At 44.6% G+C, this 13,423-nt stretch overlaps 1 protein-coding gene across 5 annotated transcripts in view; it reads right to left on the bottom strand.

Moving 5' to 3' along the window:
* Positions 1-13,423, bottom strand: part of GRIP2 (glutamate receptor interacting protein 2) — a 479,198-nt gene that overhangs the window by 60,538 nt on the left and 405,237 nt on the right. For all 5 annotated transcript variants that reach the window (XM_084633196.1, XM_084633197.1, XM_084633198.1 and 2 more), the window contains exons 3-7: positions 12,193-12,328; positions 11,176-11,321; positions 9,693-9,779; positions 9,300-9,375; positions 8,698-8,843 (exon numbers count right to left, since the gene is read on the bottom strand). In XM_084633196.1, coding sequence (XP_084489322.1) covers positions 8,698-8,843; positions 9,300-9,375; positions 9,693-9,779; positions 11,176-11,321; positions 12,193-12,328 — 591 coding nt within the window. The remainder of the gene's footprint in view (positions 1-8,697; positions 8,844-9,299; positions 9,376-9,692; positions 9,780-11,175; positions 11,322-12,192; positions 12,329-13,423) is intronic.

Here is a 13,423-nt window from a genome sequence, read left to right as displayed (position 1 = left end):
GAATTATGATACCTACGGACAGATTTCACAGTGCATGACAGAAAGGGGCCATGACCGGGACACACGGCAGTGCAGGGTCAAAGTGAAGGAGCTACAGAACGCCCACCACAAGGCACGGGAGGCAACCGCCACTCCAGTGCTGCGCCCACGAGCTGCCGGTTCTACAAAGAGCTGGATGTGATACTTGGTGGTGACCCCACCTCCACTGCGAAGTCCAGTGTGGATACTTCGGTGGCTCACATGCCAGTTGAGAGTGGACTGAGCCAGGAGGAGGAAATCTTGGACGAGGATGTGGAGTGGGGAGGGGGACCCAGAGGAAGAGAACGACTCGGAGGCCAGAGATGCATACCAGGAGCTCTTCTCTATCCCAGAGTTGTTGGGGGCAGGAGGGTTGCAGAAAGCAGGCTTGTGTCTGTATGATGTGTGTACCACCACCGAGCGGTGGAACAGGCTGTTGATTGACTCCCTCGCTTCACAGGAATCTGCCTCAGAGGTCACCAGGAAGCTCTCATGGAGATACAGGGCAATCCGCTCACAAAGTTTCCACACACAAAGTTTCACAGAGTTAACTCCATCAGTTTAAACACATACCATTCGTAAAACCAGTGCAAACAAGCCCTGGGTCACCACATGCTGCTGACCTCTAGGACAGTGACCAGGGATTGCCCTCTGTTCATTTTTTAAAAAGGCATTTGTTGAAGAGAGACCAGCCATTCAAACTTGTGTCATTGTGCTAGGGAAAGACAATTTACTCTTCTCCCAAATTAGGATCAGACACCTGCAATTTAGCAAAATTAGTTCGGAGCAATTAGCACAGGGCTATTAAGTTCAAAACTAATTTAAAAAGAATTGTTGAGAAAAGTCAGCAGGCAAAGTGAATGATCACATTATTGAATCAATTTCTATGGGTCCCTTCGGCACTACGGAGAGGTTACTGTGGCATTAGGCACTTCAGCACCTTCCTCAGGCCTGGAAAGACGGTGCTGGTGGCAGCAGCAGAGAGGGATAGTCAAGAAGCCCTAAAAAATTAGTCATCTGGGCATTTCAGGTGGGTGGCATGCCGCATAGGTAGAACAAGGCAGACTAGGTGCTACACTCCGTAACAGGGGGAAGGTACCCCAATCCCACTACAGATCAGAGTAAAGCACAGTTCACTGTTGGTAAGAGTCTCTCTCACAAGCCAACACAGTTTTAATTAGCTGTTTGGCGGCTCAGAGCTTAAGAGATATCCAACTCAAACCTTCAGTGTCCGCCAAGGGCCATACGTCCATTACTGCTGAGCTAACAGACCAGAGCCCACTGCTGCACAGCTTAAAGATACACAGCAGCTTTCTAATGCATGTCATATTTTGTTAATCAATAATGGAGCCAAGTCCCGGTAAAGCAAGTAATACCTTGCACTATTATATTGACTTTCACATAGGGATCTCAAAATGCTTTATGGCCAATGAAGCCCCTCAGCAGCTCTGGGAGGGAGGTATCACGGTCCCCATTTTACAGATAGGGAAACAAAGACATTGAGAGATAAGCGACTTACGCAAGGACACATGGTCAGTCAACTGGTAGCAAAGATGTGACTACTAGAAGCCTTCTGACCCCCAATTCCCTGTTTCGGGCACAAAATCATCCATCTCCTGATAGGAATGGGTGTGCCAACTTGAGGAAAAATTTTCTCCCCTCACACTTTCCCCTCTCTCTAGAAGAAAATCTTTGAGGTTCTGAAATGATCCAATTGTGATCCAGGGAATCCCTCCATGCCAAATGGCAGAGGGCACAGCATACCATCATTCACATCAGGCTGATACATTGCTCCTACTCACTGTTGTCACAATCTGTATCTAAAAGGTGGCATGTGAGGCATCGCATGCAAACTGGTAACACATGGGAAATTAATTGTATGATGGACGTACGGGCGGTGCATAAAGATGTGTGCTGGAAAGATGCTCTTAACAGGTGTATGGAAAGCAATGCGTAAGCCCAGCCTCTCCTAGACAAAGGAATGATGTTTTGCCTGTTTTCCACTGTCAATTGAGCCAGGTAGTACTGCAGAGGACAATGAGAAGTACATCTACATAAAAGGCAAACAAAGCCATCAAGCTAAATGAGCAGGGCGTGGGGAGGGAAGACTGCTTAACTGTTATGATGGGGGATGAAGCCTCCACCGCAGGAAGCCTTCCTGGCTCTTGAAACAGAGACAATAGACTTTAGGAAATATAAGCAGAATCAGAAAGGCCATAACTTGTGGGACACAAGAGGCCAGAACTCTTGTATTCTGAGAAAGGCAGATCTTCACCCAAAGGGACTGAAATCTCTGGAGCCCGACTATAGGTGAGAAACCTGCTTAGACAAAGACTGTAAGTAGGTTAAGTTTCAGCCAGATCACTGCGTGTTTTGTTTTACTTGTACCCGTAGCTGTGCCTTGTGGTTTTACTTCTCACTTAAATCTCTGTTCCTTATTAATAAACTGACTCTTGTTTTATTACCAAACCATCGCAGTGCTGTGTGTCCAGCTGAAGGGTGAAGTCCTCAGCTAAACTACCAGGCTGGTTTGTGCTCTGTCTCTTCGGAGGCAGTGAACTCATAACTTCTGTGACAATCCAACTAGAGGGCCTGGACAGTGCAGGGGAGACGGTATGAGGGAGACACAGGAGTGGAAGGGCTATTGGTGTCACCCTGCAAGGAGGAACCAGGCTGGGGGAAACCAGGATGAGGCCACAGCAATTGTGAGCAGGCTGCCGAGCCAAAGCTGCACAGCACAGCAGCACTCAGGGATACAGGGCAGGTGCTGACACAGCCCCTTACTAGCCTGGAGAACACCCAAACGAAAGCCTAACTCCTCGGCCGCTGTCATAAACATCTGTGCTTATGGCCTGATACAACTGCCTCTGAAATGAATGGAAATGCTCCCGTGGACTTCATGAGGTGTTGGATCAGGGCCTTATGAATTTCAGCACTGGTTCAAGTATACCAGGAGAAAGGCCCTTGATGAGGCTTCAAGCTGATTCAAAGAGATGTTAATAGTTCACAAATGCTGCCGAATCCTTCCCACGCTTCTCCATACGGAACCCAACCCCTGACCCTTTCAAGGGCTGCCCAGCACTAGCTTCTAAGAGCTGCCTGAACCTTTAGGTCGTTCCCAAGAATCTCATAAATCCTAATGTTCTCCTGCAAAAACAAAGCATTAAACACCATCAAGGTTGCTTAGGTATAATAAATCCACCTTCCCGTCAACCTGGAGGAGAAGCATCCCAATCAGACCACAGCAGGCTGACCAGACCCCAGGCACATTTTGATAACTGGCTGCCAGCTGACAGGCTACTCATGGATGAGTTCATGGATGCTACGGAATCAGTGTCCTCTTGGTTCAGTTCAGTCTGCCCATACAAACGTTTCCCAAGTACGGGGAGAACCTGTCAGCCAACCGGCCCACAGGCGGGGTTTTGTGGCTGCATTTTAAGACCCTTGGTCCCCAATCACATACAGAGAAGGCACTACTGCATTTCTTCTCTGTTTTGCATGGAGCTCTTGATTCCCTCCCAGTTTTGTTAAACTCCCTATGGATAGATGCACTGGCAGCCAAGCATGCACCGTGAGGAGAGCAGGGAGAAAAGGCATGTCCCACGCTGCAAACGCAGCTCCATGCAGAGCTTCCTGCTGCTGGCTTACACTAAGTCAGCTGCAAATTCATTCGGTTCCGAGAGTTCATGCAAGTTTATACAGTTTCATGGGTCACCCCTGAAGGGCAGACGGACACTGCCACCACTCAGCTCACGTAGAGCAGTCAACTGTTCATTTAATGCTGAAGGACATTAGTCTCTCTCTGCTTTCTCACCAGGAGAGCCACACAGAACTGTAGTCTCCAGCTAATGTTAGTGGGCTGGTAGGCAGCTGGGAAAGGAGAGAGGGTGGAGAACACAGCAACCCTCTGTCCATTCATCTTCTCCAGCAGATAGCTTCCCCAAACTGTGAGTCAATCTTAAAAGCCTTCAGCCCCGTGCTCTGTGCAGCAGCAGATACAGCTTATTTACAAAGTCACTATTTAAATGATGCATATTGCTTTAGAAGAGCCCATGAAATACAATGTTGACGCAGGAAAACGTTTGCTACTTCTGTTGCTAGACAAATGCTACAGTAAATAGCAGGGCAAAGACTTTCAAAGCTGCCTTCGGGATTTGGACACTGAATTCCTATTCATTTTAATGGGAGTCCAATTTAACTCCTTAGGTGGCTTTGAAAAAACTCAGCTAAGGTAGCAATTTAGCCGTGAAAGCACCAGTTAAAAGAGCACACCCTGTGGCCCAGTTCCACCCAGGTTTCCACTGGTGAAAAACCCTGGCGCATAGTTGCTTCCCCTCTTCCCTCCTCCAGGTGAAACATCTGCTGAGGTGGGAAAGTCCTGCAGCAATGGAGCACTACTGCAATCTCCCTGCATTTGGAAGAGCTGTCTGGAACCCCGCTGCTCTCAGAAGTGGGCAGTGCTGACCACACTGCCTGTGCACCTGGGAAATGCCAGGATTCAGAAGATCCTCTCAGCACCTTCTACTGACTGGGCTCCTACGAAGGACAGCAATCAAAACAATACCTGCACTCCACAGCAGTCAGTCCTCACCACTTCTTATATTTTACATTTTCCCAGATAGCTTATCAGTGTGCAAGTTAATTTGCTTCACTGCTTCAGGCAAATGGATCTCCATGGCCCCAGTGAAGTATCAGGAAGTACCAGAGGCACTTCAGCATCTTCCTGCCAGCTCAACTGGAAGGAGCAAAGCCTAGTGGTTATAGCAATGACCATGTGTGAGGAGCTCTGGGGTCGAGTCCTAGCTCTGTCACCAATATGCTGTAGGGCCTTGGACAAGTCACTCAGATGCTCTGTGACTTACGTTTCCCAGCTGTAAAATGGGGACTATTTAATTGAATGTTTGCAAGAGGTTTTTGATGTCCTCAGATGGAGAACACAATCTGTACAAATTATTAATTTGCCAGCGTTCATCCTGGCCCCTTGGAGGTCCATGTCCCCTACTTCAGGAGCAAACTAGGAACTAACAGTTGAATGAGGGAGGGAGAAAATCCACACTCCCAACACATGCTTTCCCTTTATTACTTTCTGAAAGAATTAAGGTTATTTCTCCTTTCAGACCAAAACAATCTCAGGAAGAGTTAACCAGCGTGAGAGGAACATGCGATAAAGTAAGCAACTGTAAAAACTAAATTAAAGGAAAAACCACGGAGGGACAATTAAAGACTCATTTTTAATTCACTTTAAATCAGTATAACTAAAAATGCTCCCTCCTGCTTCAGGGGGCGAAGACAGCATCTGCTGAGCCATGGGCAGCCTTGCCAGCTCTGTAGACAGAAGGTCCTCACAGCACATTGGTTGCACATTTGTAAACATGCACCTCCTGTGGGGAGACTGTTGCCTTCATGGAGAGCAGAAGAGAGGGGACTTCTAATGGTTTCTCTGCCCCACCTAAAAATGTAAAACGCTAGTCCAAAAAATGAATTTGCCCAATGGACAGAAGCTTAGAAATAGCATAATCTCCCCTCCCATATTTGGATTACAGTAATGAAGAGTTAAAATAATTTCACATTAAGTTATGTTCAATGATGCTGAGAAGCAATCAAAAACAAAAGGAACAAACATTACTCTCCACAGGACTAGTGGCAGGGGAAGTTTGCTCGCATATTAGCTACTATTTTGGTGTCTCACACCTTTCTCCTACCCCACTTCCCATGTGGAAGGCTGGTGAACCGTCCTCTTTAGACGGCAACATTTAAAACAATAAGTGACATTTTTGTGCTTCCCATAAAATAATAATAATAATAAAAGCTCTGTCATTCCTGTCTCAGACAACGAAAGCAAGAAAAGTACATCTTGATTCCACTTCTACAGAATTAGAATAACTCTTTATGGAGAAACTGTCCTATATATATGGACTCAGCTCAGATTGGCTGTACCAAGTCAGACCACTGTTCTATGTTCCTTCCCTAATATTTAGGTGTAAAGTTATGAAGAAATGCAAGAGACTTGAACTGATCTCTCTTAGTGTGACTAAGTCAAGTTTTAAAACCATCAACCCTTTGCAAAATATGAACCTAGGATGTATCTTAAAAGCCTGCTTCTCACCCACCATTAGCTGTTTGCATTTGCACAGACACTTGGAGTCATGAAGTTCTACACAAGCATTCCATTCTGCAGAGCATTCCTTAATCCAGTTCACCTGATTGTCCAAAAGACAGCTGAAAAATAGCAACAACTAAGGCGGCAGTGGATCTTCCCTATTGAGATTTCTGGAACTGCTACTATTCAGAAAACTACAAATAAACTAGAGTGATAAAGAATACCACAGAAACAGTGGAAAGGACTTGTTCCATGTCAGGCCTCTCTCTGGTGCCCTCTCATGGGTGGATGGCACCCCACAGGCACCTAGCCTCAGTTTCCCCTCCCTTCCTAGTGTCAATCCAAACACTCCTGAAATACACTTTTGTGGGTAGAGGACCCTTATCATGGGGTAACTTCTTATTACATGTCTCAAAGACAAACTACACTCATTATTGTAACTCAAAACACCTCAAAGTCTGCCACATTTTTTCCACTCTTGACTCTTTTTCAGTCTTTCTTCAAACAAGACAATAACAATGTCCACCTGCTCTGGGCTTAATACAAGTCCTGTGCCTCCTGGGTTCTCTCTCTCTGCTCCCTATCTCTTCTTCGGGACAGCACACAAGGTACTTCCTTTGGCCTTCCCTCACCGAAGCACTCGAAGAGATCAGCAGCAAACATCTCCTCTGCCACTCTGCAGGCCCTTGGCTTTCTTCATGCTCAGTTCTCTCCCAGTTCTCTGACCCTTACGCAGGACAGTGGCCACAGGGCTGCTCTCCTGAGCCTTTCTTCCTGGAGTTTTTCCCCTGCTCAAGGGTCTGCCTGTAGATTCTCTCTGCAGACACCCGCTTTTCCCAGCCATTTGCTGCAGCTCTTTATAAGGTGCATCTATTCCTTTCATAGCCATATCTGATTAATTACCTGGCCTGGCCGGCTCCAGGCATCTGGCCCTGTTACACCCTATTACAGGGCTCAAAAACCTTGTGGCACTAGATAAACTATGAAAGTGAGACTGCATTTGAAATGTGGATAGAGGCAGGCAGAGGGCAGGTAACTAGTGTGCAAGCTTCTTTCACACACCTCTGCCAATGCAAGTCAGAGTAGAGATGCCTTCCAACACCCATGGGTCTCTCTTGAGGAGAGACTGTGGACTGTATTTATTTGTGAGGAGTTTTTGTTGAAAGCAGGAGAAACAGGAATGGGAGAAGAGAGATTTTAAGAGTGTGCGTGGGGGGGGGGGGCACAAATAAAACAACAACCCTCTGACATTTTGTTTCTCTGAGTGAATAATTCTGGAGACATCTTCTTATGACACCAAAAACATTGTGCAAAGCTCTCAAAAGATTTCAACTTGGGAAACAGCTCTATAGCCCTCTAATCCTTTTCTCCTTGAGAAAACTCATTAATGCTCTCTGGACTGCAGCCACCTTTGATTTCCCACCTGGCTGGCAAATCAGGAAACAATCTGACCTCATTAGCCTCTTCTCTTGCTGGCTCCAGACATGCTGACCTGCTACATGGGGTTGGCAGAAAAGGCTCCAGAAATAATTGGTCCAGCTTGTGACTCTGGCAGTGGCAGAAACCCCTCTCAAGAATTGTGCCTGGCATCAGAATCTAACCACACTTCGCTGAGCTTCCATAGCCAACACAGCTTTGGACTCCGATAACTTTAAACCCATTAACTATGCTCACGGAAGTAATGTGTGTGTTAAAGAGCAGCTCTAAGTTGTTATACAGCAGTTAACCACAACCCCTCCCCCATGGTCTGAAACTCAGACCCTTAAGGAAATCGTTCAGAAATACCTCCTCATCCTCTGTCCCTTTCTAGCAGGTGTTCTTTAATTGAGAGTTTCCACTGACCACTTCTTGTTTCTATTAGAAATTGATCTGAACTAAACCCCCTGAAACTGAACCTCCCTAAACTGAAAAAAGAAAAGGAGGACTTGTGGCACCTTAGAGACTAACAAATTTATTAGAGCATGAGCTTTCATGAGCTACAGCTCACTTCATCGGATGCATGTAGCTCACAAAAGCTTATGCTCTAATAAATTGGTTAGTCTCTAAGGTGTCACAAGTCCTCCTTTTCTTTTTACGGATACAGACTAACACGGCTGCTACTCTGATCCCTAAACTGAGACATGTTCAAGCTCCCGAACCAAAATATGTCCATGCCCAGTATCCATTAGTCAATTAGTCTGTCTTCTGCCCAGATTTACAACAGGCATTTGCGGTCTTCCCAGACAGCACACAGCTCCCATTTCTGTACCTCTTCAGCCCCAGCCCCTGGGACTTCCTGTCTGTGCCTTGTCCACACTAATCATTTCCTCTCATAAAAAGAGCCACTGTTGCCATCACTGATGAAAACGGAGTATCAGCATTTCAACCCCTTTATCATCTAAACCTACTCAGAGCTCTACCAACCATGGGCCAGACTCTGCCTTTCCTATGTTGAGAAGTACCTTACTCAGTGATTTCCCACTGAAATCAACTAATGCAGTTGGCATAACTCTAAGAGCAAGTACTTAGCCTCCCAGGCACCCACTGAAAAATCCACCCCAGAGCAGCTCTTTCAGTCCCTCCAGTTTGCTTGTCCTTACCCATAATGGTGACATCATACTCGATCTGGAAGAGCGCCTCCTGGCTGCACTGACGCAGGATGTTCAGCGCATCAGCATGAGTTATACTGTGAAGGGGAATCCCATCAACACTCAGCAGCCTGTCCCCAATTTTCAAGGACCCCTCCCTAAAGGAAGCCAGAGGTAGAATTCAGTACAAAACTCAATCAAACATGATCTGAACATTCCCCTGGACAATAGTTTATAGTCTGATGTCCATCGTGTTTAATTAGCAATATGAGAATAAAGAGACTGCCTCAGATCCCTTACTACATTACCCTCTATCATAGCAATGGTGGCCCCTGAGAGATTTACATTCAGCTAATTAAGTGATCATTTTGGAAGAGGTACTCCTAGGCATAACACACACACATCCCTACAGGAGACCAAGATATATCAAGATAGCCATCCTATGACTATGTTTGGAGAGCAACTACAACTTTACAAGACCTCTACATTGAAAGCCATAATTAAATACCCAGGAGAGACAGATGAGATGGGCTTTTATATCCTGACGTCTGGTTAGAGCTGTGCATACATTTTGTTAACCTCCATTGGGAAAGAAGATAAAACGTGAGCATTACCTGTCTGCAGGGCCACCTGGCCTCACGTAGGTGAGTACTAATGGTCTGGATTTGTGCCAATCTTCATGGGCTCCCCCTAGAAAAAAACCAGAAAAGCCTTGAGTAACTAATCTCTAGAGCTGAATACCCTTATTGTCTTAATAGGGGTGTTGAGGGACTAGACACATTTTTCATTTAATAGCGGACAAAACTTGCAAGCAAATACGACTCTGGCTAGCCAGCCAGCAATCCTTGAAGGTTGGTCAGCACGTACTTCAAGGCAGAGTTTTGTTTCTCATACAAGATTTTCAACACTCATTTCACTCATCCCTTTCCTTCCCCCGTTCTCAGAGGCACCCCAACCAATATTTTGTACATCCAGTCTTTATTATCCTCCTCTGAGAAGTCACTGACCTCTTAGCACAAAGCCAAAACTGTTGCCTTCCTTGTACAGACACACCTCTATGGTCTTTGGAATAATGCCAGAGCTGCTCTCCGGTGCTATATGTGGGAGGAAAAGGAGAAAGATGCCTGTAACCCAAACATAAGTGCCTTTTCCTCTTAAGACTAGGAAATAATAGCATTAAAATACAGCTTCATTTATATTCTAGATTTCCCCAAATCTGCCTACACTAATACTTTGACACTAAAGTGAAACCCTGCCATATCTCAGCCAGTTTCACTGTGTTCAATGCCATTCAAAAGCCAGCAGCCTCAGTCAGAGATGAAAAATTCTTCATGTTTTTAATTAAAACACAAACACAGTCAACTGTTGACCTAAAAAAATCCTAAACCAACCTTTTAGTAATGAAGATTTCCCCCCCACACACACACATTTTGACTTTTAGAGAGGTGAAAAAAAGGAAGTGAATGCTTTAAACTGATCCTAGGGGAAAATCAGTAACTTGATGCTGAATATACTGCTCCATTTAAGGTCAAGAAAGTACAGTGAATGAAGAATAACAAAAAATGCCCATTCTCTGATGCGCAGCCATTAAGGAGTGTATTCATTTTACCATTAATGGTGCTTTCTGCCAATCTCCCTCACTTTGGGTCCTTTACGCAACTAGTTTAGGGAGATGTAGGGTGAAAGAATCTCAGACACACTAAAAGTGAGCATGCTCAGTAGAATGAGGGATTAATTTTATTAGTTTACTTTTCCTTTCTGATTCAGGTTGATTTGTTTCAAGATTTTTTTTTGGGGGGTGGTTAGTTATTTTTTTCCGGGGGGGGGGGGAGAGGGTGAAATCACAGGGGACGTCAATATTGTGAGTATCATTCTTATGGTGGAAAGGCCTCAATGAATGTGTTTTCCAAGATTTTTTTGCATTATTGCTTTGTTCTTAATAATAAATATTAAGCCAAAAATTTCCAGCCCTCGTAACAGAATCCTTCTTGTAGATGAACTGGTTCATCTACATCTGGGTTTAAGACTCTCTAGCTACAGAACATAGTTTTTCAGCCTACCTGTTGAAGACATGTAGTAAATGAAAGTGCTCAGAAGAAACAACATTTAATACAGTTAAACTGAGAAAGCAGAGAGGTGTAGTTAATGGGCAGTTAGGATTCTGAATACTTTCCTACAACCACGATACACTTAAACAAAAAAACAAAAACCAACAACAGAGGGCGGGGGGGACGCAGATCAGGGATTTGCTGCCAAGTCACAGCCAGCGTGCATGAGCAGACAGCAGCTATGCTGGAAATAGAGAGAACTAACTGCACTTGAAGAGTGGATCTGCAACCTCTACCAATGTTTCACAGACGGATGAAGACAGAACATAATGCTGCCCCATTAAACATTCTTTGTGGTAAAGGGCATAACAAACAAATCCCATCTGTAACACAGAATAAGACAGTCAAGCAAAGAAAGTAACATTATTTTAGAGACACACACCAGCTGGGGGCAGTTCATACTCCACCTCCAGTACCACCTTTTCCCCTACATTCTTCAACAGGCTTATAATTTCGTCATGCCGCAGTTTAGTCAGGTTAATCCCATTCACTGACTTGATGTAGTCTCCAACGTTTAACTGATCACTTCTGTAAAGAAACAACAGCAACAATAAGATTCTCCATTATGTTCTGCCTGGGACATCTTCTCTACTGGAGCATTTTGTAAAAAATGCCACCCCAAATTAACCAATCTTAGCTGTATTATCAAAAGGAATATGAAATATTTCCACTTGGCTGGAAAATGTGCCCATCGACTATTTTTCTAGGGGCAAACCTTTAGATTCAGACAAATAATAATAATTGAAAAATACATCTTTGCAACTTCCCTCCACGCCACTCACCTCGCTGTGAGAGGTTATCATGGGAAAACCAGAGACCAATGTCAAGTGCAACCTCTGGAAAAAGTTCCAGCAAACAAGACAAGTTCTGTTTTTTCCTCTTTCTGCTGGCTCCCTGCAAAATTACTCTATTATTTCCCTGCCCTTTTCTCCCCCCTTCACCGTTTCTTCTCCCTCACTCCTCTCCACGGTCTCCTAGTTGATCATGAATCCTACAATGACAATCTTAGTGCTGGAGTTAAACTTAAGCCCCCAGTGTTCGAGTTGGTTCAGAATTAGGCCAAGTGTATTCACTCACCCGAGTCAGTATGTAATCTACTACTTAGATACATTAAAAAATAAAACTGCCTGGGTTTTGTGGAACCACTTTTGTTAGTAACTGATGGGATTGAGAGAAACCACAGAAACTTGTTTGGTTTAAGCATTCCAAAACATGTTCTAAAATGTTGTTTCTTGATCACTGCATGGATCATAGGAAATAAACTCTGACTGGAACAACAGGCTTTTCCTATGAGATGAACAACTTTACATCTCCTGGTACCATTACAAAATAATCCAAGGACAACTCACTTGTCCTTATACATATTCAATACATCCACATATAACACAGATTTTCTCACCTTGCTGCCAGTCCTCCTGGCCTCAGGTTTGAGACCCTTGGCTTTCCATCTTTGTCTGTGCCACCGGATATAGTTAAGCCAAGGGTGCTTCCTTCTTTCTTAATCAGCTCCACAATGGTGACCCCTCTGAATTCCTCTGAAGATAAATATCAGAAACAAATCAAACTGTAACTGCGAAAGTCTCAGGAAGGTACCTTTGGCTCACACCCTGGGAGCACTATATCCCAGTGCATGGTGGGACCGAGCATAGAACTAGTTAATTTCTTTTTTTTTTTGGGGGGGGGGGGGGGAACAGAAAAAAAATGAGACGGGGATAGCAGCAGCAGAAGGGTAGAGGAAAGGGAGAAGAGAGGGCGAAGAAAAAAAGACGACAATAGGATGGTTCTCTTTCCTGTCAACTTGTTCATTTCATTTCTCCCTTTTCTCTTCGGAAGCAATATCTCCTTTTAGGGAAACTCAGGCAGAAATTTATGGTTTCTTCCAGGACACTCCTACCTATTTTGGATCGTGACAAAATATCTGTACCTATTTAGACATTTGATGCTTGGGAGTAACCCGAACCACATTGTAAACAATTACTACGACTAAATGTTTATATTACACTAGTGCCCAGAGGCTCCAAACAGAATCAGAATCCAGTTATGGTGGGTGTTGTCTCAAGTCATACTCCTCAGGGTAGTCAATAGGTGGACCATGGGCTAAATCCGGACTGCCAGATATTTTTGAATGACTGCAAAATCTTTTTACTTACTTATCACCATCGTTATTGCGGTGTGAAAAATGTTTCTCTGGAGTCTGGACCTTGACTATACCTTGACCAAGAAATCTGAACCTTGACAAAAGATAATTGACTAGCCCTGTCAGCTTATATACTAAAACAAGTGATGTACAAAAGTTGAGGTGAGTAGTGCGATGCAACCAAATATGCACACAGTTGATTTTATATGCAACTTTTAAAAACATAAATGATAACTAAAATGCCAGCTCATCTTATCTGCCCTCTCAGTGCATCATTAAATTGGCTGATTTCTGGGGTGTGTGTCTACACAGCCTGTGCCAGCTGACTCGGGCTTGGGCTGCAGGGTTGTTTCAATGCTGGGTAGACTTTGCTTTAGGACCCTGTGAGGCGTCTAGCTGCTGTGGGGACATACTTCTACTTCAAGGCCTGTAAGGGTATTTTCTGAGGAGAGATTTGGCGTAGGAGTGGCTGTCTGGATCAGCTGAGGAAAAG

This window comes from Lepidochelys olivacea, assembly GCF_965140295.1.
Source record: "Lepidochelys olivacea isolate rLepOli2 genome assembly, chromosome: 7".
In the NCBI taxonomy this organism is placed as follows: domain Eukaryota; kingdom Metazoa; phylum Chordata; order Testudines; family Cheloniidae; genus Lepidochelys; species Lepidochelys olivacea.
The sequence above is the reverse complement of the archived record's forward strand: the minus strand, read 5'-3'. Positions and strand labels throughout refer to the sequence as shown.